At 33.7% G+C, this 16159-nt stretch overlaps 4 protein-coding genes across 5 annotated transcripts in view; 2 read left to right on the forward strand and 2 right to left on the reverse strand.

The window, feature by feature from the left end:
* Nucleotides 1-948: 948 nt before the first annotated feature.
* LOC119832760 (dnaJ homolog subfamily C member 17) lies at nucleotides 949-2241 on the forward strand. Its single transcript, XM_038356501.1, has 3 exons — nucleotides 949-1128; nucleotides 1255-1861; nucleotides 2031-2241. The coding sequence occupies exons 1-3, from the start codon at nucleotides 1054-1056 to the stop codon at nucleotides 2219-2221; spliced, it is 873 nt and encodes a 290-aa protein (XP_038212429.1). The 5' UTR covers nucleotides 949-1053; the 3' UTR covers nucleotides 2222-2241.
* LOC119832752 (CWF19-like protein 2 homolog) lies at nucleotides 2232-4799 on the reverse strand. Its single transcript, XM_038356485.1, has 5 exons — nucleotides 4587-4799; nucleotides 3675-4514; nucleotides 3164-3547; nucleotides 2519-2857; nucleotides 2232-2436 (listed from the first exon to the last, which is right to left on the reverse strand). The coding sequence occupies exons 1-5, from the start codon at nucleotides 4662-4664 to the stop codon at nucleotides 2299-2301; spliced, it is 1779 nt and encodes a 592-aa protein (XP_038212413.1). The 5' UTR covers nucleotides 4665-4799; the 3' UTR covers nucleotides 2232-2298.
* Nucleotides 4800-5518: 719 nt separating this feature from the next.
* On the forward strand, nucleotides 5519-13267 carry LOC119832753 (serine/threonine-protein kinase PAK mbt). 2 transcript variants are annotated; one of them, XM_038356488.1, is made up of 10 exons: nucleotides 5519-5671; nucleotides 6070-6228; nucleotides 6392-6965; nucleotides 7417-7520; nucleotides 8596-8787; nucleotides 9242-9418; nucleotides 9738-9860; nucleotides 10370-10534; nucleotides 10992-11236; nucleotides 11814-13267. In XM_038356488.1, the coding sequence occupies exons 2-9, from the start codon at nucleotides 6088-6090 to the stop codon at nucleotides 11223-11225; spliced, it is 1710 nt and encodes a 569-aa protein (XP_038212416.1). In that variant the 5' UTR covers nucleotides 5519-5671; nucleotides 6070-6087; the 3' UTR covers nucleotides 11226-11236; nucleotides 11814-13267. The 2 variants fall into 2 exon arrangements, with proteins under 2 accessions (XP_038212416.1, XP_038212415.1); XM_038356487.1 differs by having other exon boundaries at nucleotides 5520-5871.
* Nucleotides 13268-14155: 888 nt separating this feature from the next.
* LOC119832755 (26S proteasome regulatory subunit 6B) overlaps nucleotides 14156-16159 on the reverse strand; it is a 5241-nt gene continuing 3237 nt past the window's right edge. The window contains exons 6-10 of the mRNA XM_038356491.1: nucleotides 15903-16050; nucleotides 15604-15700; nucleotides 15196-15290; nucleotides 14649-14807; nucleotides 14156-14290 (exon numbers count right to left, since the gene is read on the reverse strand). Coding sequence (XP_038212419.1) covers nucleotides 14206-14290; nucleotides 14649-14807; nucleotides 15196-15290; nucleotides 15604-15700; nucleotides 15903-16050 — 584 coding nt within the window. The 3' untranslated portion in view covers nucleotides 14156-14205. The remainder of the gene's footprint in view (nucleotides 14291-14648; nucleotides 14808-15195; nucleotides 15291-15603; nucleotides 15701-15902; nucleotides 16051-16159) is intronic.

Raw genomic sequence — 16159 nt, forward strand, 5'->3', positions numbered from 1 at the left:
TTTAATGTAAATTGTAAGGTTAGCTCAATATAAAACAAATGCATTTAATTTAAAAACACAACAACTTACTTTCAGGTTTTTTATTAACATTTTCAAGAGGTTGTGCTGCTGCAGAGTTACAGCGGTATAGAATAGTTCCATTTTTCAATGAATTTCCTGAAAGATCAACAATATCTTTAACTGAATTCACACACTAAAACAGTAGGAAATAAGTAATGAATTAAAGTCGACGTACTTATAATTCTCGGGTACATTATAAGTTAGTTAGAGTTCTATTTTTGTACCAAATACCTGCAACAATTCTAATTAATAATTTTTAAAATAACCATAAATCATTTCACATCCCAGAAAAATAAAGCGAGTTATGAGAGAGACTATAAATTAAACATGTCAAACTCAATTTTGACAATTAGTGATACCATCATACAATGCATAACATCACGCCTCACGGTATAAGATTATGTAGGTAGGTACAATTTGGCATGCTTGTACCTGCTCATAATAAAAACGTGGAAGATTATTACACTTTTGGTGGTTTTGATATCAAATACTAGCCCTTATGACATTTTTGGTACGAGGTATTTCTAGTCAAAAACGCAATGAACGCATTCTAAAATTTCATAATTGTTGCATTTTACGCACTACGGTATTTTCTTTACATTATTTTATAATCTTTGGTAAATGATCTTGTCCTTACTTGCCACGAAGAAAGACAAAAAAGTTTACCTATACCACTGTTAGTTAGTCTGTAGACCACAGAGTGAAAATAACATGCTCGCGGAAGACAGTAAAATCAAAATTAAAGGAATAAGTAAACTTTTTGTCTTTCTTCGTTTCTTTTCTTTGATGTGTCAAAAGCTAAAAGTTAAAACTGAAAAGTCAAATTTCATAACATCTTGGCTTAAAGGCCTCGTAACCAAGCCATTAAATATTAAAAAAAAAAAATTAATGATATCAGATCAAATAAATCTAGTTCAATGTTTTATGTACTATTTACATTTAGAGTTGGGGGCCTATGATTACTTATGAATTAATAATTATTGAATTTTAAGCATGGCTAAAAAAAGTATTGAAGAGCTGGATTTATATTCAATTCTTGATATTAAGCTTACAGCTACTGAATCTGAGGTAAGCAATAATATTGTACCTAGTAGGTACTTACGTTTATTTCATAAATGTATTGTAATAGTTTCGTAAAAATATATTATGATAATAAATTTAAAAATTACTCAATGTTTAATGTAATAATTGCAGATCAAAAAAGCTTATCGTAAAAAAGCTCTCCTATGTCATCCAGACAAAAATCCTGATGATCCTAAAGCAGCTGAGACTTTTCATGAATTATCGCGTGCCTTAGAAATTTTAACTGACAAAGCAGCGCGCGATGCCTACGACAAAGTTTTAAGAGCGAAAGAAGCAGCAAAGTTGAGACATAGAGAGTTAGATAGTAAACGACAGAAACTCAAAGAGGACTTGGAGAGACGTGAACGAGATGCCAATTTAAGTAGCGCTAAAGTTCTAACAGATGAACAGAAGCTAGCCGCAGAAATAGCAAGGTTACAAAAAGAAGGGAGCAGACTGCTGCAAGAAGAACAACAAAGAGTTAAAGAAGAGATCCAAAGGACTCTAGGTCGCCTTAGTGAACCAGTATGGGATTCAAATTTAAATAGGATTAAGATAAAATGGAGTGTAAATAAAAATGATACAAATAATGGTGGATATGACGAAAACAATTTAAGAAGATTTTTAAAGAAATATGGAGAAATTTTGGCTTTAATTGTGTCCCCCAAGAAAAAGGGTAGTGCTCTTGTGGAATTTGCAACTAAAGAAGCTTCTGAAATGGCTGTTGAATTTGAAAAAGGTATAATAGTTTAAATTTGTTGTATAAAAAAGAAAGAGCAGTTAAAAAGGATTTTCCCAATTTTCAGTTTATAACTTATACCAAAATTTGTTAATTTCCAATGCAAAATAGTTTTCCTCAGGTCTACCTTATGAACTATGGTATTAATAACCTTATGTTTATATTTTAGGTTTACCAGATAATCCACTTACACTGAAATGGGTTAATGACCGACCTATACTTACAACAAAGAAAAAAGTCACAGAACCAAGCTTAATATCAGATAGAGACTATGAATCAGTAGTTCTAACAAAAATGCGACAGGCAGCAGAACGACAAAGGCTAATAGAAGAAATGATGAAGGAGGAACAAGGACAATAAAACAATATAATTTAATTCAACACGATTTTTATTTACATGCTTAGTTTCATTGGAACTTAATAACAAAAGAGTCAAGATCAATTTTTAATACTTTTCTCAAATGGCTTCCAATCATTTACAAATTCTATTACTTTCTTTCTTTGTACATCTCCATATTCTCTTTGAGGATTTCTCCATGAACTGTGATCTAAGTCTAACATACCTGCAATTATTTCCTGAAAAAAGAAAACATACATAAATAACAAATAAAATGATAAAAAAAAACATACAAACATAAAAATGTAAACAAATACATACTTCTCCAAACGTTTTTGGGAATAGTTGTTGATCTTCAATAATATGGGCAAAGCCTGGTTCCATGCCAAAATCCACCCAAAAGTAGGGCAAGCCCTTAGGTATGCCTTTTCTTATGTTTTTGCCTTTTAGGTCAACTACTTTTTTATTCATAGACCATTCCGCCTCACATTCCAGCAAAGCTTTTTTGAAATAAATTGAAGCCATGTCACCAACATCCCTTGGCAGTGGCACACAATTTATAACAAAATGTGGGTATCTATGGAGTCTTGTAGCTGTCTCATAAAATACAACATCTTGATTTTGCAAGTTGAAAAATTGTGTTACCATTTTTCTGTAATTCTAAAAATATAATCCCATAATTATTTCATGTAATGCAAAAATTAAAGAGTGTGGAATTTAATTTGATGGTAAGTTATTGTTTGGTTACTGCATGCTGAGTATTGGATCAACAGTTTAAGTTTTATACTAGTGCTTTCTAGCTATTTTTAAATAAAAGGTTTTGTTTTTCTTTCTTCACATTTACCATACAGGTATGGATAAGTTATGTCCAAAATACTTACTACTTTATTTTATAGAACTCAATTTGTTGTTGAAAATTCAAAGCTGGAGTAATGTTATTTGGAAGTTATATTATAAAAAGCTTACCATTATTTCCTCCCATATATCTTCATCCAAGGCAGTCACACAAGTGTTATGTTGAATAGTTGTTAAAATACAATGACCTTTAACCAATGATTTTCTACCAGGGAGTGACAAGTAAACCTTGTTACCGCAGCTGATTACAAGATGTTTTATCATATTCTTTGAGTCAAAACAATGTTCACAACCATCTAAAGATTTTTCTAATTTCTGACTTTGTTTTATAGCCTGTGCTTTTTCCCTTTCACTGTCTTTGGACGCATTTCTATTCTTTGAAATTTCATCCACAAATATATCCTCGAGATCATCATTGGGGTTTTTACTTTTACTTGCAATTTGGGCTAGTTCTGCATCAGCATCATAATTAGAACCATACTTTTCTTGTTGGAACTAGAAATACAAGAATTATATGAATAAAATATTTGGCTTTTAAATAGAGATAACAAGCAATTTTGGATTCCTGTGAATGAAATAGCTATATATTGTAACAAATGAGTTCATTATTTATAAAGCTTACCATATCTGCAAGGTTGTATCTATCATCATTGCCAAAGTATTTGACTCTGCCAGTGGGATCATGTGTTTCTGCTTTCCGTTTATTACTTCTACTTTTTGGATCACCTTCATGGGAATTTTTCATCAAAGGACGACTGTTACCACTACTACTCGTAGATATTAAGAGAATACCATCTTCATCATTTGCAGCATCTGGATTATTCTTTCGGTATTCCCTTGCTGCCTCCAATTTCCCCTTTAACTTTGTTACAAGGGTATTATCACCCATTATTTCTGCTTTAACAATTTTTGCAGCTAATTTATTCATTTTTTCATCACTCAGAAATGCACTGTGAGGTTTATCTTTGACTGATATTATATCAGTTTCAGACACCTTTTTTCCTTCTGATGGTTTATGATTTGGCTCTGATATATCTAAAGAATTGATATTGTCATCATTATCCTTTCGCCATTTGTATGATTTTCTATAGTTATTTGCTTGATCTTCTCTTTTGCTACTATCAGAATTTCTGGATATGTCATGAGAATTTAAAAGTTTTTTTGAATAATAATCATCTTCGTTCGAAGGTTTCACAAAAGGTTTAGATTTTCGAAATTGTTCAGGAGCTTGAGGTAATCCAGTTCCCCCATCTTTCCAATATGGATTAAGTTCCCTTCCACTTGTTGAAGGATTATAGGAATCGATATGATTCTTAACAACTTCTCGTTTAGGTCTAATATCGTCTTTTGAGTACGTTTTAATCATTCCAGTCATTGACATCCATTCATCACGGTCTGCGTCTTTATTTGAAGTTTTTTCTACCCATTCTTCGGAACCTGATGTGCTTGACGAATCTGAATCCTGAAATAAACATGAAATTAACGTAACCGAAATAATAGATGAAATATCCAACTACAATACAATGTTTATTACTTTTATGCGTCTTTTGCTCTTTTTGGGAGCTTTGCTATCTTTATTTTTCTTGTGTTTTTTATGTCGCTTTTCCTTCATTTTTAAAGAAACTCAGTACTTATATTCAATGATAATATCACGACCAATACTATATTTAATGAATTCAAAGAACGTGAGCGATATATGTATTTTGTAGTTGTACTTTGTTGACATTAATTGTCATTGAGTTCATTGTCATATAAGTTTGCTAATACCACAGATTAAGAACTAGTTACTATGTAAGCTAAGTAAGAGGGGGAAAATTTTTTTTTCATAAGGATATATTGGAGGACAAGTCAAAAATTTTAAACAGAATTTTGGGGAGTGTAATCGCATTCAGCGAGTTAGCATTCTAAATTTGGAAGTCAGGATGTTTTCTGACCGACTAAATAATTTAGAAACCCAATTAGAATCGCATTTAGGAAGGTGTAATCGCGTTTAGTTAGATTTAAAATTTTACATATTCCAATACTTATACTTGAATATTCTAAATAGCCCCAAGATTTGCAATTTCAAATAATTGAATTTAAATCTTATTACGAATTTTCTGTTTACAGGTAACAGCAATTCTTTTTTATGCTCTTTAACTTTCTTTAAGATATTGTTTTGGTTTGACTGGAAGGTGTCATAAGCTTTATTAATATGTAAGGCAATCTCGAATACATTCGTGGATAATTTCTGAATCCGTTGGTATCAATCGCTCATCAAGTCCTTTATCTGATTCAGTATCTTAATTAAGGACAGTGTAATCAGAAGCCTCTTATTTCAAAATTAGCTTCTAATTTGAGATACTAAATTTAGTTACGTAATAAGTGCTTTTAGTTTATAATTATTCTTCGTTCGTGTATTTAGGGACATACGTCCTAATCCGCCTGTAGTCTGAATCAGTCATTCAATCGTACTGTCACTGAATTGACAACACTAGTGCTACTGCTCCATGCAAAAGGATTCAACTGTCGGCACTCCTATGTCATAAATCATTAATTTTTAAACATTATCAAGTTTACATTTTATCGTTTATTTAATTAGTTATCGATTGATTACTTTGTATACGTTCAATGTATGGGGTATGTTTTCCCAGTCTCTCAATTACTGCTAAACTTTCACTAGCTCTGTAATGTGAATGCTATGTTGACTGTCAATTTAAACGCATAGGTACCTATTCAATTTATGAGTATTGAGTAGGGCATGGCTACGACGAATTACATGGAAGTGAAATTAGATTAACATTGGCCTCTATTAGTTGAAGATATTTCATTAAAAATTGGTATGTATTTTAGTTAACTATAAAGCCAGCTTAATTTTTTTTCTTGAAATGTGCAATCAAATCAAATCATCGTAAATAACGACAAGTTAATGTTGATTGTCGACATTTCGCTTTCTTTTTTATGCATTTGTGTGTGACTGTTTGGTCTTTAATTGAGAATGTTGTGATTGAAATGACATAAATATTTTTATGTTTTAGTGCATTTACTAAGTTACAATGTTTTCGAAGAAAAAGAAGAAGCCTTTAATTTCACCTCCCAGTAACTTCGAGCATAGAGTTCATACTGGCTTTGACAAAAGAGAGGGCAAATTTGTTGGTCTTCCACTACAATGGGCCTCGCTTGTTGGAAATAATCAGGTATTTTTAACACAAAAAAAAACATAAAATACAATATTGTTATTTTTGACATGTTTAAAACCAAATAAGAACATATGCTCATGATTTTCTGTGATTTTCTATACACTGTTAACTGAAGAAAAGCAAATCACTTTGGTTTCTAAATGCTAATATATTTTGACAGATATTGAAGTCTACTAATAGGCCACTACCCTTAGTTGATCCATCAGAAATAACGCCTACAGAGATATTGGATTTAAAGACTGTCGTGAGGGGTGATCACAGAACAAGCTCGGTAGCAGCAATATCACGTCCCACATCCACCAATCCCACATCTCAGCCGATACAGAATGGTGTTGTTTTACCAAAAACATCAAATGTTGCCAGATCTAATTCTTTAAGGAGTTCTAGTCCGCCAAGAATAAGGCGTGACTTACGTAGTCAAGCTAACATCCCCCCATCAGTACCTGAGGAATCACCACCAAATGTACCTGCCTCTGCTCAATATCCATCCTTACACCGTGAACACAGTAACTACACTCTTAACCAACCAATAAGGGAATCCCCAGTTGAATGGTCACAGCATGCTCATGAAGCAACAATAAGATCAACAAATGATGTAAATGACAATCAACAATCAAATATGACATACCAGAATATACAAAATGCAAATATACCTTATCAACATAATCATCCACCTCCACAGTCTATGTTGCATCAACAATCACTTGGTATGAATGGAAATAATATGAATTTAGGTATGTATAATTTATATATATATTGTTATATGTAGTTCACCTATCACTACCACCCAAAAATTCACATTCCTTGGTATTGCCTCTGCGAATGCTCTGCCCACTAATAAGGGGAAAGGGATAAGAAAAGGATTAATGACTCGAAAGAAGCAATGGACTGGGAAGGGTGAGGAAATGGAATTGAGACTCCAGCTTCCCCACTCACCGTATGAGACACAGTAGCATGTTACTGTTTCACACTGGTTTTTTGTGGGAGTGTGGTACTTCCCTGATGCGAGCTGGCCCAATATGTGGGACACACATAGCAATTTGTATTACCCAACAATATAAAATAACAGGATTGGTACTAACATAACCAATAATCACACAATATTACAATAAGTACAAATAAGGTCAAGATTCATTGTACTGCATGTGTCTTGAATATTAAGCCATAATAATATGTAAATTTTAGGTGATTCATACTCCAGTGGTGTTCGGCACCCAGGGCCTCCGCCCCCCGCCACGCAGTTGCCCCTCGCCGCCTCTAAACATGAGTTACGTTTGACCCATGAACAGGTAATACATTATTTTATTAGTCTGTTTGTACATTGATATTTTACCTTATAACAGAATAATTATTTTTTTGCCTGAGGTAGTGTAAATAGCTAATGTTCAATATAATATTTAAAAAAATAAAATAAATAAATGTAGTTGATAATGATGTAAGATATTAATCAGTCTTACATGCAAAAAATATTGTTTCAAATAATAATTGATTTTACAACAAAAGTATCACATCTCCTGTGCTGTGTATCTCCTCCACTCCAGGAATGATGACAAGTAGAATCTTTGACATATTATAATGCAGGAATCAGACATAAGAACAATGAATATTTTTTTAAGTTACTGTTATGCAAAATTTATGAACAATACCAAAACAATAGTTAGTAACTTTCTTTCTGTGTGTGTGTTTGTATGTGCATCAATCAACCACTGGGCATATAAACCACTGGGCAAGAGAAGTCCAATATTAGGTTTAACTATATGTAAAGAAAATGTTGTGGGTGTCTAATACACACATGAAAAACTAAATTAATGCACACGCATAATTAAGTAAAGAGTAATTGGATAGGTCTAAATGAAATAGCGGCATTACAAATATTTCACGCAGTTATTATTTATAGTACACTTCTGAAAATGCATTATACAAGGCAATGTAGCGTGACTTATTAGAATTATGTTATTATTTAACATGTTTACCACATACTATGTAATCATGCAAGACTGTCAGATATTATCAGTAGAAGCATAATAAGTTAATTTGATTTATTAACTACATTCTTGCAAATATTACAGCACAATCATTTTTCATCAATATTGAACAATTATTGAAGGTATAAATATATTATAAAAAATATACTGAATTTTAGCAAAATATACAGCCCCCTTTCTCAACCATAATAAATGATAATGTACTACAGTAAAGTAGAACAGAGAACACCTAATTATATATGTTTATAGCCAAAAGATGCAGTGGGTTGCATGGATCCAACTATCCAGTGAAAGCAGTAAACGGTCACACACATAAAGCCGGTTACTGGCTCAGTTTGCTTTTAAAATTTATTAAGCAACTATTGAATTAAAATTTTAGTTCCGCGCCGCACTCCGTTTGGTAGTGAGCGAGGGTGATCCCAGAGAGACGTTGACGGGATTTAGTAAAATCGGGAAAGGCAGTACCGGCGTGGTCTGCGTGGCAACCGACACGAGGACACGACGCCGCGTTGCAGTCAAGATGATGAACTTACGTAACCAGCAGAGACGAGAGCTGTTGTTTAATGAAGTGGTGAGTGCTTGGCGGTGTGCCTTTTTCTTTAACACGCTTTTGTTAGCTTCACCTGTTTGTTTTTATGTAACTGACTCCTTTGAGCGACTTGATTGGGGCCACTTAAAATGGACAGATTTAATTCAAGCTTTGTACATGTTTGAAGCAGCGGTGACAGATAATTTCATGAGTTTATCTTATTATCCTGATTAGGATTGTCAGAATTAAATGATTTCTTTACTTGCATACTCTGTATAAGAGCAAGTGAGTGAGAGTATAGAAAAATGGTAACAATGTTTCTGAAACTATTAAAGCAATGAAAAATGTATTATCCCATGCATATTAAATTTTGTAATAATGAATATTTTATTAAACTATGTTAATGATTCTTTGGTTAAATATTTAAATAATAAAAAATCTTAATTATAATTTACAATGTAGTATGTTAGTGACTATTATATTATCGTTCTTATAGGTGATAATGCGCGACTACCCTCACCCAAATATAGTGGAAATGTATGCTTCATACTTAGTAGGCAATGAATTATGGGTTGTTATGGAGTACATGGCTGGGGCCTCTCTCACCCAAATAGTCACTAGAGCGAGAATGGACCCTGAACAAATTGCTACTGTTTGTAAACAGTGCTTGAAGGTATGTTTTATATAACTTAAATATAGTATCTATAAAGAAACCATTTAAGAGGTGTTTGTGGTAAATTCTATTTCTTTTTTCTGTTTTCATTAAATAGCTTTTTAATCTGGAAACTGTAACAATTGTTTATATTATATCTAAACTCCATTTTACTTTTAACGCTGTTGTGTTCTAACAAATATTTAGCTAAAGTTCGAAATGACGATCAAAAATCGTCATAGCATTTCATATAATTTATAATAATGGATAATCACTACACTTATTATTAATTTCAATCTTTGACCAAATAAATTAAATGTTTATCCAACATTGTCAACAGGCTTTAGCATTCTTACATGGACAAGGAGTAATCCACCGAGACATAAAATCGGATTCTATTCTTATGACAGCTGATGGACGTGTCAAACTGTCTGACTTTGGTTTCTGTGCTCAAGTCTCACAGGTGCGTATTTTACACGTTATTAGTAAGTGAAAAATAATCTGGTAGACACAAATAATTATATTGAAATGTGTCAATCATAAATATAGTTAATTGAATTTAATAAACGACATTGCCATGTCGTTAAAATTAAATTTAGATTTATTTTTGTTTATGGTGGAGAAGTGCGTCAAATTCAATGTTAATTACTTGTAATTACTTAATTATATCCTACATTTAATTTTTAGTTTTATAGCATTGAAATGCTTTATAAATGAGAAATTTTGAAAGAATAGAAAAAATTCGATCACGAGGCAGGATTCGAACCTGCGTTTCTTGTCTAACCGTAGCAACGCCTAGCCTCTCGGCCACCCGTGATCCTGCCACAGTAATCGAATTTCTTCTACTCTTTCGGTTTCATGTGCCTAAGGGGCTATCCTACATTTTATTGAATTGAACATGCATTTTTTCCCGTTTTTTTTTTGGTGTAAATATATAACATCCCGTTGATTAACACTAATATTTGTATACAGGAGCTGCCAAAGCGCAAATCCCTAGTGGGCACGCCATATTGGATGTCGCCGGAAGTGGTGTTGCGTCTGCCATACGGGCCGGAAGTGGATGTGTGGTCGCTCGGCATCATGGTTATCGAGATGATTGATGGGGAACCGCCGTTCTTCAATGAACCGCCGCTGCAGGTGAGATTTGTATATTTTTTATTAATGTGGAATTTACAATATGGAACAAGTGTCAATGAAATTAATTCTCTCAAATAAATTATGGCGTTCAATTAAAAGTGTTGTGATTTCGTGACCGTTCACGTCACGTATGCTCAAAACTGTTTCAATGTCATTGAATAAATGCAAGCATTGTAAAACGCGACGTTTACACGTGAAATTATGCCACTAATTATCATGTAAATAACAGACGTTGTGTGGATCCACGAAAACTAACAAACATTTTGCTGCACAGTGTCGAACTATCGATTTTGTCGAAATTAGAGTACTGATGAATCCCCCTATAGTCCGGATTTTTTTAACAAGCACCTTGTAAATTGACAAAATACATACGATATTATAGATTGTTTATTCAGGAGTACAAATTCATAGTTTATTATGTGTATCGTGTCTGAACGTAACGTGTGCGCGCGCGCAGGCGATGCGACGCATCCGCGACATGCCGCCGCCGCGGGCGCGCGGGCTGGCGCGCTGCCCGGCGGACCTGGGCGCGTTCCTGGAGTGCGCGCTGGTGCGCGACCCGGCGCAGCGCCACTCGGCGGCGCGCCTGCTGCACCACCCCTTCCTGCGGCGCGCCGGCCCGCCCGCGCTGCTCGTGCCGCTGCAGCCGCCGCAGCCGCCGCAGCCGCCGCAGCCGCCGCCGCCCTCCTGAGCCGCCCGACGGTGCGTACGGAGCTCGCCCCGCGCGCCTGCCCGCTTCCCTTGAGGGCGAGCGCCATACTGTAGCCCAATTATTCCACGGATCACAATTTGTCGATAGATTATAATTTGGCGGGTATCTAGCCCGCGAGATTGTAATCTAACGGTATTTACAATTGGTGGTGGTGATGGTGATGGTGACACATACATATTGTACATACCACCTCCTTCTAAAGCTGGCAACAGCTTCACAAAAATAACTTTATGATTGCTCTTGGGCCAAGACGTTACCTAATATTGTGATCCACTAGCTCGTTTTCTATTCTATATAAACAGAAAATATAAATTATAAAATTAAGGTAAACCTTCCGAATCTACCAGAATGAAAGCTAAAGATATATTCGATACACATTTCATAAATACATTATTGAGGAGGCACTCATAAATTCAAAGTACCTAACATCCAATTATTTAAATTAACAGTCCAGTAAAAATAAAGCCCAAAAATTATGTATAGAAATTCACAGATATTGTATCGTAAAACAAAACTAATGATTTTCATAGTTTTAGTCATGTATTTATAAAGACTTCTTCCTTACAGGATCACGAGATATACAAGTTACGAAGTCGAACGCTCTCCGAGTGAACCAATGACGAAATCAGTTTTTTTGCTGACAATGACTATCATGACATTGTTTCCACCTATCCTTAACAGCATTTCAAATAATATACATGTTTTATGGTGACAGCTTTATTGACGACTAATATTTTTAGATGTCATCACTATTCACCAGAAATCCAGTGAATCATTCCACTATAATTAATATACTAAGTATTAATCACTCATTCCTTATGTTATGCATGCGTGTAGTATATAAATCAACTTCTATTTTTCTGCAAAGTTATTTATATTGTTGACGATATTATTGTTTTGCCATAGATTGTTGGTTATAATATACAATTTTCTTAGGTTATGACAATGCCTTGAATGTAAGTTAAGATTGTTTCGCCCCGTCCATTGGCCGTTTTAATATTGCATTAGTTAGATTATATTATCGACAAAAATCACGTTGAGGCCTTTGTTATTGTGTAATTAGTAATATATTTGCTATGAAAATTATTTCTTGTAAGTGGATAAAGTGATTAGACGTTAGTGCCAGGTTCAGTGCCTCAAGTTAAAATTAATCAGTATTATTATTAAATCAATTTAATGATTATTGTAATTTTTATATGTATTTTGTATTGGTAGCTCAATATTTACCTACGTGAATAAATTATAATTGGTAGAATATTTGATTTATGGGGGAAATATATATTTTTTTAGGTGTGGCCTAATTTGTTATGGACAAATTGATATAATATTTCGATAATCAATTATTATTAAAATAATGTTTGTGTCACTTTTTTCTTTAACTATTTTTCTTAACATTCCATTCATAATCATGTTAATTTATTTACTAATGAACTGTGTTACAAAGATTTTGCACCTAAAGTGATTACTTAAATTGTTGAAAAATGCTAGCATATTAATACGATACTTAGACTGAACATTTTTTCTGTAGAAGCTAGTTTATTTAATAATTCAGTACTTACTAAAGGCATATTCATCATGAAGTTTGATCCGCCTTCCCTAAAATAGAATTTTGCTATAAATATTTTCGATGTTGTGAAAAATTATGAATTGCATACTCAATATTTTTTTTAGTAGTATGAAATAACGTGTTGTTAATTTCTAAAGAGAATTAGTGCAATCGTCACTATAGAGTGTGTAAATGGCTATAAGCCGCCGATTGATCACATAAGATTATTGCCAGTGCCTGCACATGTTGTAGATTTTTTGCTGCCTTATAGAAATTAAGTGCCTTAACGGTTTGCATTGTTTGATTTTGCACATTGCACTTGACTGTTTCATCACAAACTCACTCAACCCCGAGAAGCAATAGAAGTATAGATGTGTAATTTATTGTGACTCAATTTTTAAGGTATATGCCAAATATATTGTAATATTGTCACGTTGTTAAGAACTGTTATGATATATAGATTTTTGAAAGAAAATGAGTGTTTTATTTTGTAACCTACCTGATATGTTAAAACCTAGACAAAGAAGATAAAACATTTTGCTCAGTCGTAGTGTTGTATGGAATAAAATGGTTGTCAATTCTAAAACCTCCTATATTAATGAATTCGGAAAACAACACATTTTTCTTTATTTTAAAGTGAGTATAAACTACAACATTCACTTGTAACAGAAAAACGAGCATGTTCTAGTATACCATCCTTTACGAACTATACGTCGAGCACGCTCGCCCCTTGTTACAGCCTATTGTGCAAACAATATTGTTAGCAATGTTACATTACACAGAAATGCTCGAGAAAATGTAGTCTATACTCACCTTAAGACATGGTTCGTAGTAGTTCCGAAATATCGTTTGGTGCATTGGCATTTGTGTACAGCCGAATTATTCGGTTTGAATCTTTAAATTTTTCTAAATTTATTATGTACAGACACTAGAAAAAAACGTAACATAGCATGATCTGCTTAATGAAAGTGTTGAATAAAGGGTAGTAAAATAAAGTAATAATTTAAATCAGGAATATTTCAGAGACATCAAGCTCGAGGCTTTCTCTCCTTTTGAAATAAGTCCGAAACATGATAATTTTCGCCTATTTGGGACATAACAAAAATAATATGGTAAATGATCATTTTTTACAACGATAATTACTAAAAAATCGCACAGCTGACTCGCCCCGCCCGCCCGGCAAGCTGGAATGTTTAAGCAAATAAGGATTGTGGGATAAACACTCGTGTTTTAAGTAGCAAAGTCTATTAATGCTTTTTTATTAACAACGGTGAATAAGTGAAAATAAAATGTGTATAAGGATAACATGTACCTTGGTAAAAATATTTATAAAAAATAGAAGGAAAGTATAATGAAACATCCATTCGATATTAATCATTTATTACTTCAATACAATTACAAAGATAGATATAATTATTTGTAGAACTCATATTCGCTCTCATCCTTTTTGATGTTGTTTTTGTAGCCTTTCTCAAAATCTTTGGGCAGTACGATATATCTGTAACGAAATATTAAATATTAACAATATATTGTTAGCTGTGTCAACAATTAAATCAATATAGTTAGGACTTGTACAAATACTTCTACATACATAAAACACTATAGCAGTTTAATAATCGTTCAAGAGTTTCTCTTAGACAGGCCAATTGACAAAAGTATCTGCGTTTTCATAATGTTTTTATTATTGTCTATTATCAGAGGGAAAGCAGAAAGTATACAATAGTACAACACCTTTTCTCTTGTAGTGAAAGCCGAAAACGTCTAGACACTGTTGCAATTGCCACAACTCCCGTAATTTCCTTTGAAAACGTGGGAGATTAAAAATAAAAAGTATTGCTAGTGTTGGTGTATCTCACCGGTTCTCCCGAACAGCGTGCATGCCGGCCTCCTGGCAGATGGCGTTGATGTCGGCGCCGGAGACGCGGTCGGGCCGCGCCACGAACTCCTCGAGGTCCACCTCCTCCGAGAGATTCATTTTGGCCGTGATCGTTGAGAAGATCAGACGTTTTTGGCGTCTAAAATTTTTTAAATAATATACTTTTCATATTATTCATTACGCTGATGCGATGACCGCCTCCTTAGTACAGTGGTTAACGCGTGGGCGTAGAACTGAGTTCTCCTGGGTTCGAATCCCGGTGGGGAACAAAAAAAAAGGTCTCGGTCTGGCAGGACACAGAAGGCTGATCACCTACTTGTTCATTAATAAAATCGATTAGTGAAACAGATGAATATCATCCGCCCTCACTAGGGGATACGGGTTTTCACTTACGTTATGTTTATGAGTTATAATTTAAATATCATAATAATTAAAATAAGTTTTTATTTATTTCTATTCCGAGTATCTATCAAGCTTTCTTTCTAAGAAGCTATTAAAAAAGCTCAATAACAGCAGATTTATAATACCTGTCTGGCAGCGGGAATTCAATTTTTCTGTCAAGGCGTCCAGGCCTCAACAGAGCGGGATCCAATGTGTCGGCGCGGTTTGTGGCCATTATTACCTAAAATTAATATTTTATTGAATAATTAATTGTTAAAAGATACAGTATTCTTTTTCATTTAATTGCAGTAAGTAACCATTGCTAAGTATTAACATTAAAAACATAATTATCTACTATTAAATGATATATATCTTTGGTTTTGAATATATTTAATTTGCTATAGGTGTTACACATTGTTGTCAATGAAAAAAACATGGACTACATTAATTGTCTTTACAATTAGTATGCACAATATACAAAATAATATATAATGATAAAATCTAAACAAAACATAAATCTCTATACACCCAAAAATTACATAATATGTACTTACTTTCACATTAGTTGTCTGGTCAAAACCATCCATTTGATTTAGTAGTTCCAGCAAGATTCTCTGTACCTCCCTGTCGGCACCAGTCTGTGCATCAAATCTAAAAAAACGAAGGTCATTAAATCATGAAACATTTCTGAAAATAGCATTTCATTATAAACACATTACATTACAAATTAAATATAAGACAAAAATATTTGTCACATACAAATGTATTTTTTATGTTATCTAAAGAATATTAGCTAGTTGAGCATTAAATTTACCAATTTATATATTACAGATGGGAAAAAGACAATAATTACCGTTTCGTAGCAATAGCATCGATTTCATCAATAAATATGATAGCGGGACTGTTCTCCTTAGCAAGACGGAAAACATCGCGCACCATGCGTGGCCCTTCACCGAGATACTTCTGTACGAACTCCGAACCCACAACGCGGATGAATGCAGCTATGAAAACAAGAATTTGTTAGTTTGGGTAGAGCTGGTGGGTCGCCTGATGGTAAGCGCTACCACCGCCCATGAACATTTGGAGAGGCGTAAGGTCGTTTGCAGACCT

Source organism: Zerene cesonia, chromosome 16 (assembly GCF_012273895.1).
Source record: "Zerene cesonia ecotype Mississippi chromosome 16, Zerene_cesonia_1.1, whole genome shotgun sequence".
In the NCBI taxonomy this organism is placed as follows: domain Eukaryota; kingdom Metazoa; phylum Arthropoda; class Insecta; order Lepidoptera; family Pieridae; genus Zerene; species Zerene cesonia.